The 26,729-nt window shown below is 32.6% G+C and overlaps 1 protein-coding gene and 1 long non-coding RNA gene across 6 annotated transcripts in view; one reads left to right on the forward strand and one right to left on the reverse strand.

The window, feature by feature from the left end:
* The window catches only part of TTC29 (tetratricopeptide repeat domain 29), a 93,214-nt gene that overhangs the window by 36,298 nt on the left and 30,187 nt on the right, over positions 1 to 26,729 (forward strand). For 3 of the 5 annotated variants that reach the window (XM_087963059.1, XM_087963063.1, XM_087963060.1), the window contains exons 7-10: positions 394 to 479; positions 19,899 to 19,990; positions 23,640 to 23,763; positions 26,063 to 26,294. In XM_087963059.1, coding sequence (XP_087819185.1) covers positions 394 to 479; positions 19,899 to 19,990; positions 23,640 to 23,763; positions 26,063 to 26,294 — 534 coding nt within the window. The remainder of the gene's footprint in view (positions 1 to 393; positions 480 to 19,898; positions 19,991 to 23,639; positions 23,764 to 26,062; positions 26,295 to 26,729) is intronic. The other 2 variants (XM_087963061.1, XM_087963062.1) reach the window with 2 other exon arrangements.
* Positions 2,956 to 10,779, reverse strand: LOC148130683 (uncharacterized). The gene is made up of 4 exons (XR_015749593.1): positions 10,470 to 10,779; positions 9,793 to 9,830; positions 6,387 to 6,454; positions 2,956 to 4,129 (listed from the first exon to the last, which is right to left on the reverse strand). It is a non-coding gene; the product is annotated as an uncharacterized LOC148130683 (long non-coding RNA).

The raw sequence follows: 26,729 nt of genomic DNA on the forward strand, positions 1-26,729 counted from the left end.
ATGCATTAATTGGCATATATATGCACAAAACACTTGGGTTGCAGTGCAGATTTTGACATACACCTCTCTGGACATCTTTGGCACAGACGTAGGTAGAAGGAGATTGTTATGGAATCTCTTGGTGAACATGTAACGCTTACTCTTCTGGTTTCCTTGCACACTGTTTGTTAGGGCCTAACAAATAAGAGATGTTTTTCTTTTCTATTATATTTCTTTGCCTGCACTCACAACCCAAAGCAAAATGAAGCACTTGACATAATATTTTATACAACGTTTTGTTCCGTATAGATAATAATAACATTTGTGAAGATGAGCTGAAAAAAAATATTCACAAAAATTCAGTGCCATTTAATTTTTTTAAGCCTAATTATAAAACAATATTTATTTCTTTAGCAGAGAATATGAAGATGGAAGGAGAAACTACTTTCTGTTTAGGCATAGCATATTTTTCAGCCGGAGAATTACACAAAGCTACATCAGTAAGTCTAAACGATACATACTCTCTTTTATGGTTGTAACATTAAGTTGCTTATAGCGATTAAATTGAGATCTGAAGCATGTGTTACAATATGAAATACGCCTATTCAGAATTCTACTTTCTGCCAGGCTGCCTTGATGAATATTGTTTCCTCATTATCTCTTGTTTTTTGTGTGTTCCTCCATTTGCCTCCAACACTAAATAGTCCATTTGGATGAAAATGTTCAATTGTTATAAGACTTTTTTGGTGTCTCCCTTGTTGGACTTCATCAGCGGGCACATCATCTTTCCATATAAACTGATTGACCACTTGGAGAAACAGATGTAGTAATACCAATAGCATTCTGCATTTTTTTCTCTGTATCTTCTGTGAAATATTGCTTTGCATGTTTCTACCTAGTGTGCTTTCTGCTGTTTAGACTTGATATTCTCAGGTTTTTCATAACTTCTTTTCTCTTTTAGTTCTGTTTTCTTTCTCTTCTGATTATAACCTGTGCAGGTCACAAATTGCCCCCCATGACATAGGTTAATACATTACACAAACTTAATTGTAGGTAGAATTAAGCAAGTTAGACTATCTTCACACCATGATGTTTCCTAAATAAAGGCTTATCCTTTTATTTTCTCCCATGCTAGCACTATTACTTATAGAAATTGTATTCCTAACTTTAATTTTTCACTCTATTTGTATGTTTGGCATTGTATAAAGCTGTTCGCTATCCACTTTCCTTTCACCCTCTTAGTAGAGTCATATTGGTTTCAACATTTTGGCCTCCATTTGCAATAGAACGTTATATGAAGTTTTCTTGAAGAATTATGTGATTATAGTAGTTTTGCCTCATGGCTAGACTTTATTAACCTGTTTCATTACTATATCTGATATGCAGCACATAAGTTTACAAGTTTGCTTTTTATGATGAAGTAATCTTCTTCTTTTCCTGGAAAAGGAAAAGAATGATTTATAAAGTAACCTGCTCAACCCGTTTCAAATTTAGTTGGGAGATGTCAATTTTGGGACAGGTTGCTCTCTAAAACAGCTACAGATCACATAGGCAACCACATGGAGAATTTTCTTTTGTTGAAGATTAGAACAATATATATATGTAATTAATTATTTTAAAGTATAGATTCCAGCCTTCAAAATTATCTAAAAATATAATAATAATTTTATTAAACCACTATTATTAATTGCTATTTAACTGTCTCATCTTACAGTTACTACCTGCCTTGGAAAGAAATGAGCAGAGTTTATGTTGTTATTATTGGCAATAATTGATAATATATTGCCACCATAAATGGAGATAATTTCTTTACCCTACATTCCTTATTCTAATTGATAAAATTACACACACACACACACACACACATTCTCACAGTCACTCGTGTCTTGTCATTTCACTATTGGATTACTGCAATACATTCTACATGAATCTGCTCTTAAAAGTGACCAGTACTTAAAACTGGTCCAGAGTGTAGCAGCCTGCATTGTCTTCCAGTTGCTTTCCAGGTGAATTCAAGGTAATGGTTGTCACTTTTAAAGCTCTAAACACCTTGAGGCCATGTTATATGCAGAACTGCCTTTCCTTGAGGGTATCTGCACCTTCCACCAGCCTATTCCATCCAGATATGTATATTCCAGGACCCTTCTCTGAAGTGTTGCCATCAGCAGGAGTTAGGAGAAGTGCCTTATGGAATAGGTCTTCCCAACTAAGATCCCCAGAGATTCTATGTAGAAAACCCAGCAGGCTGGAAGGGGAGGATGGGAGTTTACAAGCAAACAGGGAGGTGGGTATGGAGATGTTAGGGCACTGTGATAGGAAATCTGTTTGTTTGTTTTAATAGTGCATGATTCATGCTTTAATTTTTATTATTTTATTGGTTACTGCTGTGAGCCACCCAAGGTTATTTTGTATAGAAGATGTATATTAGATATACTTTATATATATATAAAGATTGGTCATATAAGTCTTTTAGCTCAGGGATCACAGCTTTTCGACGCCGCGACCCGGTTCCGGCGCCAGCTGAGCACGGCGACGGTTCCGGCGTCAGCTGGGCGCCGCCATCTTTTTTGATGAAAAATCACCCGGTGACATCACCGGAAGTGATTTTTCAAATAAGCTTGTACGCTACCAGCGCTTCTGGTGAGCTTTTTCGGGTAGAAATGGCTTTCTACCCGGAAAGCTCACCCCCCCCCAGCATGGCGCCCGCCATCTTTTTTGACGAAAAATTGCTTTTTTTACCAAAAAAAGATGGGCGGCCCAGCAACCAGCGGGCCCGGTATTAAAGAAACATTCCTTGCACCCCAGTACCATCCCACATGGACCGGCAGTTGGGGACCCCTGTTTTAGCTGATATGTATTAAATTATATGATTGTACTATCCAAAGAAAATATGTAGTTATATGTACTTTCGTGAAACACCAGGACAATAATGGTTTAAATCAAATCATTTAATGTAATGTAAAATCTGATACTTGGTTGAATGTGGAAGATAGCTATTATTCTAGACTACATTAAAAGAACTAAACCATAGACAGAAATGAAGCACATAATTGATCTGCTGATCTTTAAACCTATATAATTGGTCTAGAAACAAAATCGCAAGTATTGCTCTTTACCTACTTTGAATTTGCTTTCATAACATCAGTTGCTGAAGTGAGATTTGAATCTGAACTGCAACCGAGGAAAAGATGTTTAACTTTTTTTCCTTTGTGTAGCTTCTTCAGTGCTGTTCTTCCACAGCTGTTATTTCCTTTCCGAAAAGGAACAACTTGCCATTAATGATTAAATTCCTTACAGATAAATAAAAACATTGCAATCCAGATAAGTAGGAGCAAAGTAATTGTCTCTCTCCCATATTATGGTTCTGAAGAAGTTATCTTCTTCATTGCTATTTAAACTAAACACAAAGGTTAGTTCTATGCCTATAGTCAGGTCTTATTTGACTCTAACCACACTTGTAGGGTTCAACTCTTAAGTAATATATTTCATTCAGATAAATATTTGGTTTCTCTGTAAAATTGGTGTAATTCTTCTTGTTTCTATTATTTAAATAACAGCAGCATTGTCTTGAATGCTTTTTATAACATGAGATGAAGAAAGTTAGATGATAGAGGAATTAAGCTAATATTAATAGCACAAAGCTTAGAAAGATTGGGAAAGTAATAAAAGAAGAGCAAATAATGATGCTAGGAAAAATTGGAGAACCCTTTGTAGAAGTGAAGGTTTTTTTAAAAAAGAAAGTGACATGATAAATTGAGAAAGACAGAATCATGAGCAGGAAAAAGAGGACATACGGTAGCATAAAAGGCAGTTCCAGCTGAGCTTGAACTGAGCAGATAAAATAAGAAAAGAGGAAGCAATGAATGTTAATGGGTATTTGTTGAAAAATTCCCTGGCATGCCAAGGTAGGAAACATTGATATAAGAAAATATTTTGTCCTCAGATGGATATTTTGAGCTCAGATAGATAAGGAGAGCCGGGTTTTTTCTAGATTCTTGTAACATTTTCAATTTTATTCTCGATTTTTTTTACCTTTCCAAATATACTTCAGAATTATTTTATTTAATTCATCAAATAATTTCTTTGGACTTCCAGACTGGAACTATACCATCAAGCAGCAGCTCTTACATGGTTAAAAGACTGGGTAAATCTGAAACACAGAAGGTTATTATTATTATTAGAAGGATACGATTTGCAATTAGGCTGGCAAGCTTTTCTTGGATACAGTGGAAACACAGCGCATAAATATTTTCAGAGGCATTATGTGAGGAATGCATTGCTTAACATATGGGAAAAAATTAAACCACAACAGTATAGGGAAATACCAGTCTGGCTCTCCCCAGTGATGGCACTTATATATCCAAATCTCATTAATTTGAAAAAAAAATGTACTCGATAAAGATATCTTAAATGAGAGGGGAGAATTTAAACCAGGGCAACAATTACAGGACCCAGGGGGTAATCTGGCTTGGTTGCCATATTTTCTGATTCAGTCAAAATATGAGAAAGATGTTAAAACATGGGGTGTAAATAAAGAACCTACAGCATTGGATAAAATTTTAATGGGGACAAATGAAAAATTGATTTAAAAAATATTATTTACTGAACTACAAAATGGAGGAAGAACTTGTCAAAGAAATGATGATTGCCTGGGCAAAAAACTTCAGCTATAATATAGAATTAGAGAATTGGCAAAAACTTTGGGACAGGAATTACAAAATAACTATGGCCTCAGCTTACAAAGAAAATCTCTATAAGATGTTTTACAGGTGACATTTACCACCTGCAAGACTGGCGAAAATGTTCAGCAACCTATCTGCTAAATGTTGGAAATACAACCAGGTTGCAGGCACCTATTACCATATGTGGTGGACATGCGATAAAGCTAGAAAATATTGGGAGAATATACATAAATGGTTGGAAATGATAACTGATCAAAATATTGAGTTTAAACCAGAAACGTGCCCTTTAGGTATACTATCAGAGGATCTTGACAAAGCGATCACATATTTAGTGCTACACATATTGACGGCAGCAAGGATTACATATGCTAAACACTGGAAAAATATGAATACTGCACTGGATGAGGTTATAATTAAGAAAATTTGGGACTGTGCTGAAATGGATAGATTAACTTTAAAAATTAAAGACAAAGATTCAGAATACTTTCGGACATGGAATAAATTCTATGAATGGATAGAGAGAAAAAATTAGAGAAAGTAAGATTATGAAGGTTAATATATATATATTGAAAGTAAAGAAATAGATAAATATGAATGTAGGAATTGATAAAAATGTAATTAACCTAATGTAAGAAGAAACCTAGATCAACTCTTTTGGTTATACTATTAGTACTGTTATTATACCATTACCATTGCTATTAGTTTGTATGTTGAGATTTATTGCCAATGTATGTTGGTCGTGTTTTATTTGTAAATAATGCTCTGCCAATGCACTGTTATTCAAAAATGTTTATGAATGAAAATTAATAATAATAATAACAACAACAACATGGGGTGCCACCTTAATGTGGTGGGGGGCTTAACTGCTCCAATGAAACTGAGAGCTCTGCTGGTGGTAGTGCAAACTACCAGCAGGTTCAACCATGCCAGAGAGGTCTTGGCGAGGAGCAGGACTGAGTGCACCCAACAACCCATGCAATAAATCATGGTGAAACACAACCAAACAAAGCCTATACCAGGTCGGTCATCACCTGGGTTAACAAGGGCTGTGTCGGGTGTTGGGGAACCTGGGCATCCATCGACAAGTGGGCTACAGGCCACGGGTCCCATAGCTGAGCAACCAGGGCATGGGCCTGCAGGGCTACTGGAAGCTGAACAACCTCAGAAGCGGAAGAAATATACTATGTCAGAATTCCAGAATGGCTAACAGAAATTTTCTGTCTAAATGTATGACTGATGTACGACATTATTGTTTTGCCATTTTCATATAAGGAAGGCAAGAATGCAGCAAGATTTTCACCTTGGACTTCTTGGTTCACAATTTAAACTCTTAATCACTGCCTTATGCCAGATGGCAGTATATAATTTCTATTATGAAGATGCTGACACAGCTCTTACCCTAACCTGCCTGTAGTGTACTTTGTGTAACTTAACTGATAACAGTGACTCCATGGTAAATCCTTATCAGTTAATGCAGACAATATTCCTTATATCATGCAATTTGTTTAGTTTGTAAATGCTTCCATATGCATTTGTATTTGTTCTTGATTATGTAACAAATTATTATGCACTACAGAATTCTGGATTCATGTCTTTGGTTAAAAAGATATGGTTTGGGAAATTTCAGGGAAAATATTATTTACTATAAATAATGTAATAATTATAGAAAAGAAATTAAACTGGAAGGATTTCCCATATTAAGTTTTAATCATTGTATGTTCGTACCTACATATCTATTGTGCTGTTCCCTTTGGAGGTAAAGTGCAGGGAAAAAAAGTAGTTAACGAAAATACCTGGAAGTGGGACATAGCAGAAAGAACAAGAAATCTATCTTAGTTTTACATCAGTACCATTCTTCTTCATACTTTATTTTCCTTATAAGCCATCCTTGCTTTTATCATGTCCATACATTAATTAAAAATTCTCTTGTTATTTAAACTTCTCCTTCTTTTTGAGGGTATTATTAACTCCATCCAGCCATACCTTCCTCCTTCCTCTTCTTTCGTATATTTATTTTGTAATTCTGTCTTCATTTTATTTCTTCAAAGGACCTCAACATATTTCTTCCACCTAGGTCACTCATTATTCTATCCATATTTGTTGATCACTCACTCATTCTTCATCTATCTCTTTTTCTCTTACTATAGGCATACTTTCCAAGTGTGCTCTTTTCATTGTATTCAACTTTTATGTTTCTCCTGATGTAGACAGTTGTCACTACCATATAATAAACTTCTCAATCTAATTCGTTATACTTCTTCAACAAATATTCATTTCTTGAAACAGATCACATACTACCCACTACTTTCTACTAACATTTGCATACTTAGAATTTCTCCATTTCCCCATCTTTAGAAAATGTTTTACCAACATATTTAATAATTTACTTTCTTGTATTTTTCTTTTTGCTTACTTATGATTTGCAATAATCCATATCATTTTTCTTTTCAAACACAGCTCTTTGCTGCATTATACACTCTGTTTAACATTTTCTGCAAATCATCCATGCAGACATCCAGCATTATCAACATTCACATCTCAATTAACACACCTCTAATGTCATCACAAGCATTTCTTATACATTTGTTCATAAACACATTGAACAAGCAAGAAACATCATGCATTCTTGGCTTCTTCTCTACTGATTCCTTTTTATTTAAATAATTTAATATGATCCTCCTTGTGGATATAGTGTCTTTAGAATAGAACATTTCACTATCGTGAAAATCAAATTTATTATTTTACTAAGCACAAATCATGAACATTAATCCAAGTTGGTTTAAATCAAGTTTTAAGTTTATACCTAATCATCAGTAGTGACCAGTGCATACTATGTTAAATTTCAATTGTTTTCATCTCTGCTGAGCACAAGTAAGCTTTACTGTCAAATTAGAAAGGATTGCTAAAATGTATCTGTCTGTTCTCGGTTTAATTGTCCCTTTATCCAAGGGAAGCTCAGATGCTTACAGAGTTGAAATCATTGCCTTCTGCTCCCAGGAGACTACTAGTTATCATTACTTGTAACTTACATACAATACAGCTACGAGTCTGTTTGCCACATGTTAATGTGTATTTCATCACTAGCTTCTGTAGCTTGCCAAAGGGTTTTGCCACACAGCGTGGGACTATTCAGAGATACACTTGGGGAGCTCAGCAGTTATTTTTCTGCTTTGCTTTGAATTTTCATCATCATTTTCCCTTTGTTCTGTGACCCACCTCAAGTAGCCTCCATCTGGGGGAATCTAATGGGAGCAGATTTTTCAGATAACCACTGCCTCTGGATATTTTTGACTCTTTTTGTTATTTTTTTTTACTTTCTTCCCATAATGCAAACAGTAGAGAAAGAACATGTTCTACTCAGTCCCCTGAGTTTATGATACAGCTTATAAAACATCAAATATAACCATTTTTATTTATTAAGTGAACCACTTATTATGGAATTGACTTTTTCCCCTAAGGTGTTAACATTAAATCATATGTTTATTCTTATTTTAATATAAATGAGTTTTAACTTTTGGCTGATGAAATATATAGCAAAGATAGGGGATTTCTTATGTGAGAATTCCAGTTAATTGATTTTGTTAAATAATTGTTAAAAGTAATGGATACTATTTGAGATACCTCTTTGTTTCTAAGATGTTGGGAAAAGCTGGTTATTTTTGTATAAATGTATGTTAATAAAGTTTAAGCTTTACCTTAGGCATGATTTGTTGTAGAGCAGGGGTGTCAAACTCGATTTCATTGAGGACTGCATCAGGGTTGTGTTGACCTTAGGGGGCTGGAGTGGGCGTGGCCAGCTCAATGTCATTTGTGTCAAGGGCGCCTGTGGTGGCCCGAGTGTTCCTCCAGAGAAAACAGGCTCCTGAGCTCTGTTTTCACTGGCAGAGGCACTGTGGGCCAGTCCTTCGCTGTTTCCAGGCTGGCCCTGTGAGCCACATCTAAACTGGATACGGCCCCTAGGCCTTGAGTTTGACGCCCCTGTTGTAGAGTGTCCTACATAACATAGCAATGAAAATGGCTCAGAAATTTCAATTTGGCAGAATGTGGAAGTCCAAAATTTAGTGCTGCCAAGGCACTTGAAATTTTCTGATGGGGTTCTGTTCAAAGACTATCCTGCCAGGAGAAATATACTGATTCTCATATGGTAGAACTCTTTACTAGGTGAGACAGATCCCTATTAAAAATTTTTTTTAAATAAGCAACCCCTTTCTATTTTAGCCTTTAAAAATACACTTTCCCCTGGCTTTATATAATCATGTATTGCACTGTGTTTACTGATTGCATTCTAATTTGATATATTTAGCTATTTTATATAACTGTTATGAACCACTTTTGAAATGAATGTGAAGAAGTAGCATATACACTAATTAAACACTTGGTACTAAGCAGCTAATCTTGCCCTTTCGCGCCACAGTTCTATTACATTTTCTCTGTCATTCATTTTATCCCTTCATGACAATCACAAAATTGTGGGTTCAGAAAACTCATATGATTTAGAACAAGAAATGCGCTTAGAAATTCATATGTTCTAACAAACTAGTACAAGTAAAAGCAATAACTATGGATGAGTACTTAGACAGATCCATTGTATCGTAAAGGATTAAGAGGATATTGAAGTGATTAAGAGATGCATATCTATGCTCAATTTATTGTGACTGTCCAATTAAACTCATTAGAACATACTTTTAAGTAGATACATATAGGATTATGCTATGTATTAATCTGCTTATATTCATTTATTCCCTTGAGGCATTTGGCCTCAAATGTGTTTCTTATATTTGCATTTTTTTCTGACATAGTCATGCAGAACACAGTGTGGTCATGTATAATTTAACACAAGCAGTATTCAATTTATGGTTGTGCTTATATTATCACATGAACTTTTAAATTTCATCTTTTAACAGATGATAAATAAAAAACAATATAGATACTTACATCAAAATCCAGTAAAATACTTAAGTTTTTGTTCTGATCACAAACATGTTCATACTGTTTGAATTTCATGGTGGAAGTCCAGCAATTAATATTTGATGACATATTTTCAGAATTTGTCTCTCAAACAATTAATTTGTTACAAATAAATTTAATACATAATTATAATCAATTAACTGATTAATCAATATATACTTACATAATTAATTGCAGATCCAATCAGAAATTGGTAATGAACTGTGGAATTAATTAAACCATCAGTATTTATAATAACAAAAGCTTTTATTATTGCAAATTGTAACACAGTAATTCAGTTTTCTGTAGTATGAAATCAGATAGCAGCACTGAAGAAATATTGTCAACATGTGTAGAGGCACAGCATCTTATTATACATTTATATGTGAATATGTAGAGAATAAATTAAGCAATAAAATTATGTTTATATTTACATGCACTTCTGATAATGGATTCAGGCTGCACAAAATGGTTGAGAAATAGGAATTCTTTTTTCCCTATTTATAAACTGCACATTCAGTCAGTTGTATCTATAGTATGAGTTTCTTTTAGCCACTTACCCAATATAAAGTTGATGATACCTATAGTATGTAATGGTTATTAAGTAAAAAGATATAAGTAAAAAACTTTGAGTATCGAAGTATGTCACAGACTGGAAGATTACATATAAATAAAAAAATAAGTTCATTTTTTTACTAATGTAACAATTTGCACTTATGTTTCTTATTATTCCACATGTAGTTTATGTGAAAAGACATCATCCTCACTACAAAGTGTACGGTATCAACATATTAATCCAATAAGGCATTCCAGATATCTGGTACACATTATTGCTGATCAAAAGCATGCATTTCTACTTACTCAAATCTCCAGTCATCTTACATTTAGCTCATTGTTATTTTTTTTCTCCATCCTTGAAGATTTTTCTTGTCCAAAAATGCCCTCTGTCTGCTTATGTTGTTTTTATGCAACACATCTTACTGAAGAATTCTGTCCTATAACCCTCATACATTCTTCTGTCTTTGCATTGCTTTCAAGATTGTCACCGCTCAGTATTCAGTGCCATTCTGGCTTGTTTTGTCAATATCCATTTATATGTTGCTAGAATAGTAGCAACCATTACATCTGACCTCCCTGTTTCATCAATTATGGATAGATTATTGGATGTGAACATCTGCAAAAGCTCGCTGCTGAATTCACCTCCTGACGGGGATTAGATAAAGTATTAAACTGTTGTTTATTGTCAGGCCAAACATCTACTGAGAAGCCAGGGAATTCCAAGTCCAGCAGATTCCTATCAGCAAATACCAAAAATTGTTTACTATTGCTTCTACTTCCCATAAGATCTTTGGCATTTATTATTTACACTTATTACTAGTTGTTATAACATACTTGATAAAAGCTCTTGGCAGGTTAGCATTGTCACAGCTGCCAGAATGGAAGACATACATAAATTATGTTTGTTTTAAATATCCTCTACAGAATAGCAGACTGTCTTCAGACTATTGCACTGGTTATAACTTAAAATACATATTCCCCACATTTTTGAATTTGAAAAGAATTCAATTATATTGTAGTTTTTCACTTAGAAAAGTATGTGCCAGGGTTTGCTTTTATTTTAAAAAATTTAAATGATTTTGTCTGGAATATTAATATAAATAGGAAGACCCACCGATTGCCACACCAATCCTTATGAAGAAAAGGGTATGTACCCATCCAGAGAAGGAGTACATTCCACATCAGAAGTTTATTCCAAATAACATGGAAGATAGGATGGAACCTTTTGTGGCATTCGCCAAGAGATCAAGCTGAAATCTCAACTAAGTGATTAAGTCTCCTTTTGGGAAGCCTCCAGATAGATAATAATCAAATTACTACATTCCAGGCATGATACATAGAACGCAAGATCCTGAGTCGCATCTAACAAGGCAGCCTTACGCATGAATTTTGAACTTCATCAAAAACAAAAAATTTAGCACCTTAAGAACCACATGTTCACATGTTTATCCGAGATTGGCTAGGAAACAAGGTAGACTGTCACAATGGCAATACAATGGAATCATGGTCTTATACCAAGCCATCCAGAACAAAAAGCAGCCCTTCAGGCCTTTGATAGGAATGGAACTTAATGGAATGGAGCAGAACAGAACAGAACGGAAGGGAATAGAATGGAACAGAACAAAACAAAATAGAATTCTTTATTGGCCAAGTGTGATTGGACACAAGGAATTTCTCTCTGGGGCATAAGTTCTCAGCGTACATACAAACAAAAAAATAATATAATCATAAGATACAAATAGAAGGTAGTAGGAAAGATGAGAAAATAACCACAATAAGAAATAAACTTACAATCATAGCACTTCTCCAACAATAAATAAGTTTGCATCATTCCATTAAAGTCAACTAAGCATTTCATACATAGGTAACAGTAAATTCATTAATAGAAGTTGTAATATGACATGTTTATGTAACAAAATGAGATAGCAGAATTTTGAAGTGGTAGAATGACCTGAACTATGAATGCACAAAATGGAAAATGAATTTTGAGTTTGTAACAAAATACTGAGACTAAAAAGTTGCATCAAACTGGTTTGAATTGGTTACAGTTCAACCAAAAAAATGCCAGGCTTATTTGGGCATCCCAAGTTCTGTCACAATTTTAAATTTCAAACATTTGTTTCATCCAAAACTCTGAGAACTCACATGAAGTTTCTAAAGTTACAAAAATTCAAATAACCACTACTTTTAATAGTGGAATATTTTAGTTTCCTTATTAGTACAAGAGTTACTAGCAGTTACTAGCTAACATTGTTGCTCTTTCAAAAAAAAAAAAAAAAGATGTGCTACCTATCATGAATAGAATATTAGACTTTAAAATTCTAGACTGTCAACAATTCCATAACTAAAAACTCACAAACAAAAAGATTCAATTTTTTAACATTCTGAGATGGCATTTTTTTAAAAAAAATTGAGATGAGCACATAGAGAAACTTCATGTATGTCACATTAACATATACTGCATATTCTAGGAAGTGCATATCTTTATATCGTTGTAAATGATTAAGCAGAAAGTAGAGGTGTGAATGCATCTATAAAAATCCTTGCTTTGAGAGGGTGCATATCTTTCTACATGACTTCATCTCATTGTATTTATAGCCTGTTAATAAACTTAACACTTATTTCTCTCCTTAGATCAAGCTTGTGTAGTACAGGCTTAATATTGGATTAAGAGTCGGTAGATCAAGGGTCGTAATTTCACCAAATCACTGGTTTCACAGTGGAACATTGACTCATATTGCACTATACCACAAACTGGTTACATTTTTGAAGCTTAGTGTGTTGTGGATAGAGAGATTCTCTACAGAAATATATTTGGTGTATATTTTATCTTATGATGTCTGTTAGTATATTAGACAGATGCAAGGGTATAATATTTTACTTAAAATATATATACCCACATTTTAAATTTTCCAGATACCAATAATTAAAAACATGACCTTTCTACATCTGTGAACAAAGATCTGATTCTGTTCATACCTGTTCAAAGTAAAATTCTATTTTTTACCTTTAATTTAAATTAACATTTGATTCAAATGTTACTATGCTATATAACTATACTATGTTCCTTCTCCAAAAGTAGAACCTAAGCTAAATAAGGTAAATAAGGTATAAATAAGGTATGGGCACAGAACTATGTGATATAGTTTCAAATATTTCAAATATATTGAACATTATGCACCCAGTAATGTTTCATTTAGTATATTGTAAAGTAGTTGAAAAGATCTCATTTGAATGGTTAATTTTAAAAAATATTTGTATTTATTTAAAAGATTTATATGACCTCCCATTTTAAGCAACTCTGAACAGCCACAATTAGTTATATTTTCTTGTATAACTAAACAAATGTTTGTTTGTTTATTTCTCACCTTTATTACATTTATCAATAAGTAAAGGACGAGAACGTATCTACAACACATCTTCCTTCTCCTATTTTCCCATGACAGTAACTCTGTGAAGTGAGCTGAGAGAGAATGACTGACCCAAAGTCACACAGATGGTTTTTATGGCTAAGGTGGGACTAGCACTCAAATCTCCCACTTTCTAGTCTGGTGCCTTAACCACTATACCAAAATGGCTCTCAAGTGTTAAGATATACTGTATCAAAGTAAGTATAGTTCAGGCTTATGAAGTAGAAGGTGCACCATATTTAACTCCTTTATTTATGCCTGGTTGTGAATACCCAGTTACAGGTCTATATTACAAATGCAAATTCAATTTTTTTCAGTAAAAAGTTTGTCAAAGTAACAAGGGTTTTAAATCAACTTAAAGAGGATATCTAGATAGAAGCAACTGTAGCTAAACCAAGCTCACAAATTTGGTTTCGAAACTATGGGTTTGTTGGAGACAGCTGAAGAGTGTATGAATTCTACAGATTTGGAGTTAACAGAATTGATAAATGATGAACTCAACTTTCTTAAGAAGATTCATGGTGATGTGACTTACTATATATCTAAGTGGAAAACAATTTGGACTGGACTTTTTGGGGAAAATGTAGCAACAATAGAAGTTTATGATTTTGGGGAATAAGATACAATTGTTTTTGTAAAAAATTTGGAATTTGTATTTTACCTTAATTTTCCAAATAAAATAAAATAATTATTTAAGACAAATTGTCAGAATCCATGAACATCATAAGATCATAGGCATCAACATAAAAAATGTTGGTGTTTATGTAAGGCCAGATAATACACTGCTGTGGAAATTCTTACTTTATAGTTAAAAATCTAAATCTTTTAATTTAGTTTGGATATGAAATTGGATAAATTCCCAGTGTAATTTTCTGTGCCAGAGAGGGTGGATAGGTGTAATATATAATGTAATTATTTGGATATGTATCTATACGTATATATACTTTGCCTTTCCAAAACAGTACAATTGTTTTTAAACTGTATTATTTAGGTGAGTATAAACAGCTTATATAAAATTTTAAGGCAAAGTAAGGTAAAATTATGAGGCAAAATCTTTGGCCCGAGATCTTAATTGGGAGTGACTTACCAAGAAAAAAATCTCAGATTGTGAATAGATTGATAAAAGTGTCAGTTTTTGTTCAGCTGCTGTGAAAAAGATGGATTCCATGCTAACAATTGAAAACATCACAAATAATGAAGTGGTCAAACGTGGAACATAGATTTGGCCACTTTACTTCTAAAAGGATGCAATAAAATTTAAAAGAGTGGGAAAATGTTGGCCAAAAATGAAGAAAAGCATATCGGGAGAAGGAGTGATCTTCATTCAAACAGATGTTTTCTACACAGGTTATATACACCATCTGCCAAGGACGTTTTAATTTCTGTACACATAACAAAGAGTTGAACTTAATGGGCTGAATGACCTCTTTCAAAATTAAGACATAAATAATCTTGAAGGTCTGTTTAAACATTATTCAGTTTATACAAATGAATCAAGCACAATGTGTATGAAAGAAATCGGAACTCCTTGGCTAAGGAGCTCATACTAAAACCAGGGATGAGCAAATGAAGCTAAATAGTGAAAGACTGAGGACTTATCAAAATATTACTTCTTTCCATAATGTATAGTAATTAAATTACAGAACATAACTACAAGATTACTCAAACTTTTGAGGAAAGGGTTGCTAATTATTACTATATTTACTTCAGGTCACAGGTAGTATGAGAGAGAGTTGAAAACTATTTTAGAAACTATTTTCAAAATAGTCAAAAACAGGCATTCATAAAGATGTCATAAAATATGTTATCTGTAAGACAAAGCCCATAGCTCCAATGTTGGGTTGAAGCTGACCTCCATTTTGAAGTCTGACCTCTGGAAATACATATTTAATGCTAAGACAACATAAATACAATTTACACCTACTATTGGATTACAGTATTTCAAACATTTTTTTCAGTGCTTTTTGTATTACCTCTGTCTGTACTATAGATTTTTATTTTATTTTATTCAATATTTTTTATAATTTCTTCACAGGTTGTATATTTCCACTGTAGCTTTCACTCTAGAAGACAGATTAGCTGACATTTGTGTAGAAGGACTTGAATTCATTTTATTTTAATCTACAGACTTCCATTAACTGTGTAAAATTAAATAACCTAGTATTACAATGAGGAGGGAAATCATACCTGAAAATTGAATGCTGAGATTTGATTGATAATATATGCATCCATTTTTCATCTGGGCATATTCTTAATCAGATGGAAGTTGATATTTATTACATTAGATCCATCATATATATGTATGTATGTATGTATGTATGTATGTATGTATATGTATATGTATATGTATATGTATATATGTATATATGTATATATGTATATATATTTGTTTTCTTCATATATATTTAAAGCACAACTATAATGACACGGGAAAATACCCGAACAAAGCTGAATACCATACATATAAATACCCGCGAAAACTTAAGAAAATATATATATACACACACACACACATACATTCACACACATATATATATTCCACAGAGAGAGAGCATATTCTAGATACCGTAATGTAATTCTCTTGCCTCATATTTTCACCAGCAAAACTAACCATCTGAAAAATTTCTTTGCAAATACAATGTGGGAATGTTGTTGCCCTTTGTACAAAATCTGTACCCTACTGCCTTGCAAAGATAATTCTATTCTTGCAAGGATAATTCTGTTATTTCAAAATATCCTGACACATTCTTGCAAAGGTCATCCTAAGAGGAGGAATGGTTCAAGGGAAAAGAATCATAAAATTAGGGGGGAAATGTATGCATTATACAACATTAACTCAGGAATAATTATTACACTTATAGTTAAATAATTTAAATATGAATAGTGATTACTGCACAAGAAAATTTGCCTTTATAAAGAAATATTTTTGTTACAAATTTAGGAAAACTTTAAATTTGCATTAGGATTTTTTTTTATTCCACATATAACTAAAATACAGATCCATGGAAAAAGAAAATCTTTAGATTTAGATGTTTGTTTCTAAACTTGAATAAAATTTGCAACGGCTTTTATTCTTTTTCACTTTTGACAGAGATAATAAAATAAGTTTAAATAGACAATTATTACTTATCATTTTCTTTAAATTTATTAACAGTACTAATTGTCACTCCAAACCACGCTAATCCAGACTAATTATAAGATACAAATAAGAAATATCCTACATTTATTTTTATTTTTTTTAAATGTACCAAAGATATTTTAAGATTATATTGTACATGCCAAGAAGGGTGAATAATGTGCTTTTTATATATATTATAAAGAGAGTATATGTTCTAAGATGGGTTAAAATCTAACATATTTGTGCCTAAACAGTCACAAAACACTAAAGTAAAAAATATGTTTTTCTTCTTGTATCTATTTACCAAAATAAATATACATATATTTAAAGATTTTTTTAGTTGGTTTTAGCAAATGGTAATGTAAAAGATGGTGCATTGTCTTGCCATAGTTTCTTATCTCTGGTCTAGCGGAATATCTCTGTTGACCAAATTGATTCTCAAATGCTCCAGTGCAGGGGTTCCCAACTGGGGGCACTCACATCCCCTGGGGGTACGAGACAATATTTTAGGGGGTGCAAAAACTTGCGTCTAGAAGTTTCAAAATTATAGTGTATATGCATGATTAAATGTGTATAATTATTTACTTTTCTAAGGGGTGTGAGCATATATCAGAAGCATTCTAGGGGTGTGGGGTCTAGAAAAGGTTGGAAACCTCCAGTGGACACGATGGAAATTTAGGGCTGTCCAAATAACCCATTCTTCTCTTGTTATGTCATGAAGCTGATATTTCAGGTTAGTGCCTATACCACCCTTTTGCTACATTTATTAGGTCTTCTGTGGCAGAAGTAAGTTTGGCTTTTAATGCTTTTCACTCCATAAAAAAGGCTTTTGAATTATCTCAAGCGTCTCCATTTCGCAATACAGTTATACAAAAGATGTCCAATTGTATAACTGCCTTTTAGTCTCACACTGTCTCATTCTGGTTTTCTAAATATTCCAGGATAAATACAGAATGTCTAGGTAGTCCTTGACTTACAACAGTTCATTTAGTGACTGTTCGAAGCTACAATGGCACTGAAAAATGTGACTTACAATCATTGCAGCATCCCCATGATCACATGATCAAAGTTCAGACAGTTGGCAACTAACTCATATTTATACGGTTGCAATGTCCCAGGGTCATTTGATCACCTTTTGAGACCATCTTGCAAGCAAAGTCAATGGGGGAGCCAGATTCAGTTAACAACTGTGTTATTAACTTAACGACTACAGTGATTCACTTGACAACTATGGGAAGAAAAGTTGTAAAATGGGCAAAATTCATTTAACAACTGTCTCACTTAGCAACAGAAATTTTGGGCTCAATTGTGTTCTTAATTCGAGGACAACCTGTATTAGTTTCAATGGGCATCAAATAATATATGAAAACTCAGTGGTAGCAGGTCAGTTTAATATGAAAGTGGCCTTAGGAATAGTAGAACAATACAGCTAGGAGAAGCTGTATAATAAAGGAATGCTTCAAAGATTATTAGATACTTCAGTCACAGCAGTTATTTATTCATTTATTAATATAATTTCTATGCTGCCTTGAATTCACAATTCTGGACTATATGCAATAATCATTCACAATTAAGATTTTACTATCAACAGATCAGACTATTTTGAGATGTCAATTTCATGTGTATTTTTTAATAAATCTGACCTGCCGTTACTATAGTACTCTATAGTAAAGGAATATTAGAAAAAACAGTCTGCTTATTGAGTATTATAATGTATTCTGGATACCATTTATACTAAATGTAGAACAAAATGTCACTTTGCATATATGTTGGGAAGTATCAATCAAATCTATATAATGTGAGATCCAGAAGAGTATGTCGAAATATTTCTAATTCTTATCTATATTTTGGGAAACAAATCTTTTTGTTGGTTGAGTGTTTCAAACTGACCATGCTATATATTAACATGAACCCCACTGCACAGACAGGTTATGTATATTATTTTTAATCATGACTTGTTAGTAAATAAATACTTCTTGTTGTTATTAGTTGTGAAGTCGTGTTTGACCCATCATGACCCCATGGACAAAGTTCCTCCAGGCCTTCCTAGCTTCTACCATCTTCTGGAGTCCATTTAAGCTCACAACTACTGCTTCAGTGACTTCATCCAGCCACCTCATTCTCTGTCGTCCCCTTCTAATAAATAAATAGTATTTATGTTATAAATTAGTATAGCTATAAATTAGAAACTAAAGAAACTCTTCACATTATATGCGAATCTAAAACAAAACAAACTATAATATGACTTAACATGTTCTATGAACCCAATCATACAGGTTTACAGTGAAGGTTGCAAATATTATTCCAAGTGACCTGACTGAAATCCACTTTAGTTTCTGCAGTGTTTATAGAAAAATCTGAATGATTTATCCATAGTTCTAATTGAGTTTACTTTGGCTGATGGTGTTTATGGTTCATTCAGAGTACACCTGTTCATCCAGTCAGGCTTTATAGTTTGCCCACTGTAGTCTTTTTAATCTCCTATTCCCCATTAAACTTGGAAACTGACATTCACTAATCTTTTATTAAAAATTTGCAAAAAAGGATTTCCATAGATAGTCTTTGGAGACTTGTGTAATAGATTGGATCAAAGTACCATGAGAAGTAGAAGAAAACTTGAAATGTCATTATATATACACATTTTGCTACTGCTCATTCAAATGCATGATTTGAAAAAGTAGGTCATAGAGATGATAGCAGTGTTTTAGTTGAATTAAGATAATATGTTTCACTACAGCAACTTTGCTTATAAAAGAGGTGATACTAATTGACTGATTCCAAAATTAACAAAACACTTAGGTAAAGAAGTATATGTAGTATATTCTGGATAGAACAACTTGTTTCAATACTATTTTTCTTTAAATTATGTACAGCGTATTGCAACTGGTTATTTTGGATATAATTTGAAAACTTCTAACTGTAACTATTGAAGCAGCACTGCATATATGGACAAAGATGATATACTTGTAGGAGCCCAGTAAGAACAACCATTGAAGTGTATAACTTGCTTATTAATCAGTAGCCATTTGTTAACTTCCCTATAGGCTAGTTAGTTATGTGTATGCATGATGTTTAGATTGAAATTAAACCATTATAATAAAATCCTTAAATGAATATTTCCAAATATTAAAAACCAAGCTACCTATACGTATCCCTCGATGTGATATCAAAGCAGAAATAACTGTTTTATCTTTTCTTTTCCAGAAGTTAAATATTTATGTGAAAATATCCAAACATCTGGAAGATTATGCTGGACTAGGGAGAGCATATCAAACAATAGCTCGGGTACTTTTAAGGTAAGTTGACATATTCTTGTCTTGTTATTATTTTAATTTAATTCAGCTTTGGAAATTGTTAAGACATTCTTATTTTGAATGGCTGGCAGGCTATATTTCACTTAGACATTTTAATTGTAAGCCTCTAAAATTAAGTTATCTTATTATTTCTTTATACATAATATTATTTTGCAGTATTAAAGAGAATTGAAAGTTACATCATTTGTGCCACTCAGAAAGCTTAAGCTGCAAGTGAAAAGCAGAATATCCTGCCATATCTTGCAGATTAAACAATACAAAAAATTATGTCATGCTTCTATGAACATGCTATGATGCAATACTTCCAAAATTATTCTTTGAAAAACTTACATTTTATTTTTCTACCTTAACTGTTTTAAGCAAAAACTAAACAGTTTTATGTTATTCATAGAACTGAAAAAAATAGCTAGGAAGCCTCAAAATCTGCAAACAAGCATAGTAATTCTTAAAATCCCAGGATGTTTTCAGCTATATTGTAGCTTTAAATGTGGGCTTTTAGTCAAGAAATGCCTACATTGGATTTACAGGTTATATAGTACTCTGATAAGCAATGGGCTTAGTCCACAGAAAAGTTGTCTTCAGTAAGGTGCAGAGGTGGTATTAAATGATTAGAGCACAGACATTTGGTAGGAAGGGAGATTAGCAATCTATTGTTGGTGTCTAACTTTAGAAATATAAAATTCAGCTATTAGGCTGTGATCTTTAACAACATCATCAATAAACAGGATTTCTCCTTGTGTAAAAAAACAGAAAACCGATCTATTAGGAGCTCTTTCCACCTCAATGGAAGCTACATGCCGTATCTTTTTGAGGGTTGCTTCCCATTTGGCAGGAAGGAAGCAGTGATACCCAGAAATACAAAGGGAAACTAGGGGTGGCAGTTCTGCTAAATCTTTGGTTTGGGAATAATTGAATCATTCAGAACCATTTGCTGATTAGACAATACTAATCATTCTCCCAGAAAAAGCTGACTGAAATGGTGCAAATCTTCAGCAATGAACTCTGTAGAGGTTCAGTGGACAGGTTCCTCTGGGACTCTGTAGACTTCTCAGAGCCTTTAATTATGAGTTAATTTTTTGCTACATAACTACAATTATTTTATGCTGCACAATCTAACAAAAATCTGTTATGTACTGTTAATATGCTGTGACTATTTTATTACACTTTCACAGAATTAATTTTTAAGGTGGTTGATACAATGATAATTGTTATTATCATTTAAATTGTCAAAAAAAACCACCACCCTGTTTTCTCTCTTTTATTGCTTCCTTTTATTTTTAATTCATACCTGTTTATCCTCAGACTTAATTGTGAAACTGCATGATTCATTTAAGAGCATTACACAAGCCCTATTGAAATAAATGAAGTTGGTACAGAATGATATAATTGCACATAGTGTATATATTTGTGTGAATTAAACATCTTTTAAATTATGGAGATCTAGGTTTGAAATTACAGCAGATGCCCAGATGCCTATGCAACTTATGTTTCAACAGAGAGACTCAATTTTTTAGAATATAACATCTCAAATTGAACTGAATTTTATAATTCAAGTCCCATAAGATTCTTTATGAAAGGATCTAGGATTTAATTATATAGTTCTACTGGGGTTTTTTTGTTTGTTTGTTTGTTTCTGCAAGCTTTCCCCCCTTCCAAGAATTTTCTACACTAATCTAGTTTCATTATAAAAGCATATATTGTGTTTCTTAACATATTTCAAATGTTTTTTTTAAAGTACTATTTATCCTCAAAATGTACAATTATTTCTAATCACAGTATCGTGATGCTGACAAGGTAGATAGATAGACAGACATAGATATAGATAGATATTTCTTATGGCAAATAACACTCATTGCAGAAGTAAAACTCTGTAGAAGCATATTTCCTTTTGACTATTATTCTCATTAATTCCTTTCCCTCTTTTTATTTTCCATTTGCTTTATTGAAATTGAATGGTCTAATAGCATCCTTATTTTTAATAAATGAAATGTGGAATCTAACTGGGCAATCTTAAAAACTATCCAAATATCCTCAAAAGCATTTCTATTAATTCATTGCATTAAAAAAACTTTTATTCATTTTCTCCTATCACTGGTTCCATTTGACTTATTACTTTCAGCTTCTAATCCACAAACATGGTGGCACAATCAACAACCCCCTTGGTAGCTGTTTCATCTCTGTTCTATTTGATTTCTTCACTCTGAGTAAATGATTAAGATTTCATGCATTGGTTCAACCAAAATCTATGTTCACTCAACCACATCCTTTATTGATTACTTCTACAGCAAACAGTAGGCCAAGTGTGATATACATAATTGGACAGTTGTCAGGGGATGTGGGTGTTAACAGTCCTGTTTTCCCAGTTGGAAACTGAAATCACCTTGATACACAAATATTCTGCACAGTTTCATTCTCATTCTTTGGACCGAAGAGTACTTTCCTCAGAATATATGTTTTTAACTCTCTAAGGCCTGGTTGAATGAATCTAGTGATTATACCATATAATATGTTGTTCAAGTTGCACCTGTGCACTGCATATAGAAAACTAGAAAAACTGGAATTAATATTTGTATAACATTTTAACCTTGTTCTTTAACTTCTATGAATCAGTTCAATTCTTCTGTGTGGAAATGTTTGATTTCTTCCTCTTTGAAAGAAAAAATAGCTTTCAAAACATGGCTCTTCTTTAAACTTTAGAAACCCTTGACATGCAGTAAATGTTTGCAATGCATTTTATATCCTCATAATATAAGATGGCCTTTTTCTTTCCAAAATGTAATAAAATAACATCAAATCAATACATTTTATTGCAAAATTTTAATCTCATATAATTTGTAAGCTACAGTTCAAAAATATAAATTAGTAGAATTTACTTTTAGTTATATATTATATCTATAACTAAGTTAGCTATTGCATTAGTTTGGTTCACCTTAATCAGGTGAACATATTAAAAAACAGTGTTAGAATCATGTACAGACCTGTTTTCATGCAAAATTTAAGCATTATATATTTTTATTTTTGTATCTACTGTTTTTCTCCTATATTTTAAATAAAAAAATTCAATTTGCAATCTATTTGCGATTACAAATAGATACTATTTTTCATATTATTTTTACATTACTGTAGAAGTTGTGGTTTATTTGTAGCTTCATATCTTATCATCTGAACCACTGCATTAGGCACTCTGATTCAAGGCAAGTATTTAAATCATGTTTATTCACAAACAGGTTTGGCTACATTGCAAGACTGATGGGAGAAGTGCTGTTAATATAGCTTTCTTTATTAAAAACATGCAAAAATCTTATCAGTGTTCGTTTTCAAACATTAAGTTTTGATTTGGGAATGAACTCCGGATAGTTTTTTTAAAAACTGATTATTGGAGATTATGCATTACAAGTCAGTGTATCGGTGGTAGGTAGTATAAGATTATCAATTAAAAAGCAGTCATTATATCTTGAAATAATCTATCCCATAGTAGTTGCTGCAGTTTATCATTTTCTTCTGTATTGGACTTGTACTTACATTCTATAACTTTTAAAAACAAGATTACATACACAGATTGCTTGGTGGATCTTCAGTTATATTCTTATCTAATATAATGACTTTCTTCAATAAATATCTTTGTCCTTAGTCAGGGAAAAAAAGATGAAGCTATTAGGTTCTTGGAAATGTTCATGGACATTGCCAAGAATGTTCAACTGAGCCAGAGTCTTGTGGATGCATATACATTCCTTGGAAACATTTACAATGAAAGTGTAAGTATTAATTTAATAACATAATCATATATACTATTTCATCAGTCAGAAACAACATTAATATATATGTGATGTTAAAACATTTTGTCACCATATATCTGCAATCTCAATATATTGTTGCTGAATTTTCTGGGTTTTCTTTTACTGCATTGTAATAATAACAAATCCTAGATATTGCACATTTTTACATATTTCCATTTTTATGACATTTGATTAAAAATTGGCTCAATATTTAAAAGTGTACTATTAAGTTAGGCATTTCAGATAACAGTTTCTAGTTCCAGCAAAGTGGTGAACAGTGTGTGCAGTATATCACAATTGTTGCTTTAGGCTGATATTATGTGTATGTGTGTTAATTAAGACTGAATTTGCCTCAGTAACTTTTGGCTCTATAGTGATTTGTTCTAGTTCAGGTTATTCTGTCTTATTATACTGCTGCCAAGAGTTGTTTGGAAGCTTTAATTTGTGCAGAACAAAACTCTCATGATATAAGCATTGGAGATAAATTCAGAAATTTCTGTACCAGTTTCCAATTAGCTACTGTATTATTTTGTCAAATAAAAAAGGAGGAGGGAGGAGAGAGGAAAAGTAACAAAACAAAAAAGGGAATAAATAAAACAAATTCAAGTTGAGGATTTGTGTCAATACTGAGAACATTCATATTCAGTATATTTATCCAAAACAATACAGATCACAGTAATCTATTAGAAGACTTATGTTGAGTAAATAACAAAATTTGACCTAGATTATACATATTTTTCCAAACATATTTTTGTTACATTAATTGTTTAATTAAGGAAGTTTCAAATATTTTTCAGTTCCCTGATCCAGTGAAATAGCTATTTTGGTCATCCAATGTTTTTCAATTATATGAACTGAAGGAAATTCTAATAAAATTCTACATTTGCCTATGTGCATCAGAACTATAGATATTAAAGGGTTTATTATGAAGGATTGTTGAACAATTTTTGAATTTTTTTTAGTCAAAAGTGTTGACTAAAAAACATTGCCACAAAACTTCTAGGTTGGTTCTCGGCACACTGTATGTACACTTATGGAAGATAGCTTGATGTTTTTATGTTTTGTTTGTTTATGTTAGTTTTTAAAAACCAATAAAATTAAAAAAAAAAACTTCTAGGTTGGTTCTCTCCTTAATTAGTTTCCATCCATTGTCCTGCCTTCAGATGCTTTGGAGAAGAGATTGACCCCTCTTCCTTGTGGCAGCCCCTCAAATATTAGATCACTGCTATCATATCACCCCCTAGTCCTTCTTTTCATTAAACTAGACATACCCAATGCCTGAAACCGGTTCTTCATATATTTTAGCCTCCAGTCCCCTAATCATGTTGCTCTTCTCTGCACTCTTTCTGGAGTCTCAACATTTTTTTATATTGTGGCGACCAAAATTGGATGCAATATTCCAAGTGTGATCTTACCAAAGCATTCTAAAGTGGTATATAGTGGGAGAGTTTCTGAGATTGCTGAGAGATTATCTTATCTGTGTTTTATTGTGAGACTAAAATAAGTATGAGATTTACTATCCAGAATATAAACATTTTGGTTCCCACAGGCTTTTTCCATTTGAAATTACTTATACTGTTGTGTTTAATTGCTGGCTTGAATAGTAATTTGACTTGATAATGTTTTATTTGTTGTAATTTTACTCTTTTATATTTTATATTAATAATACTTGAACTGTTTGATTAAAGATCATATAAAGTGTTTTCTATATTCATTCTATTTTATTATATTACATATAAATATAAATAAAATTATGTAGGAATAGATTTATTTATTCAGATTAGAGTTAATAATTTTTTAAGGAGTTTGGGGCAATATACTGTGTATGTTTCTTGTCTTTCCATATGCATTATAGCCTTTTAGCAAATCTTGACATAGGTTGGATGGAATTAGTCTAAGCCAACACTGATCAATTGAGATTTGAACCAAGTTCTCCACTCATGGCCAGCACTCTAACTTCTATTAAGAGCATTCTTTTCTCTTCTCCCCTCTCCTCTCCCCTCCCCTCTTCTCCTCCTCTCGTCCCCCTCCTTTCCTTTCCTCTGCCTTTCCCATCCCATTCCATCCTATCCCATTCTTTTCCAAAGATCACATGACATTTACATGACACCTTTAATCCCTTTTCCTGGACAATAATGATGACATTTACTTCAGTTTTAATTTAATATTCCTTTTCTCACCCTCCAACCATTGCAATTATTTATTGGAATCATTGTAGAAATAGTTTGGAAGCTGCAAGTGAAAATCTGGAATGTTCAAGTATATTTCTTTTTTCTAGGGGAATTACAGCAAGGCCTCTGAATATTTCAGTCAGGCTTTTGAAGCAGCAAATGCTCTCTCCGATTTGGCCCTCATGAATGAAATAAAGGTATATTGTGGCATTGGAAAAGCTCATAGCTTGATGTTGAAAATTAACACTCATATAGAAGCTGCAGATCCCATCAACCTTAAGTGCCTGCTGGACTGGAAGGAAAATAGAAGTGACACGTGCAATAACCCTTTTACAGTGGGTAAGATACACATTATGAAATGCATTAGTATTGCATTGTCCTTAAGGTTAAGGGTAGGGTTTTTTGCATAGTTTTATTAAATTACTTGAGTTAAACTAATTGATATATTCATGTCTCTATGGAGGTAGGATATACTACTAGTTTGTATCTTTTAATTAAGCGTTCTTTAATAAAATAGTAGGCTACCATTTTCAGCTTAAAGTTCCAGATATTGGCTCATTTTTACTCCAAAAATTTAAATTGATAAATTGGAGAATTTTAAATGAGTATGGAAAAGAAGGTGTAAATATTTTTGCTCTCTGATAATCAAAAATTAATTTTAAAACATTGTAATTTTAAATCTAGAAAAATTAACTAAAATTATTAAATGATATATTGGAAGGAAATAACAAATTCATTAAAACTTACTGCGATCCTTCAATACAGTATTTTTAA

Source organism: Notechis scutatus, chromosome 4, assembly GCF_049901735.1.
Source record: "Notechis scutatus isolate UNSWTSFEM ecotype Mainland chromosome 4, rNotScu1.2, whole genome shotgun sequence".
In the NCBI taxonomy this organism is placed as follows: domain Eukaryota; kingdom Metazoa; phylum Chordata; class Lepidosauria; order Squamata; family Elapidae; genus Notechis; species Notechis scutatus.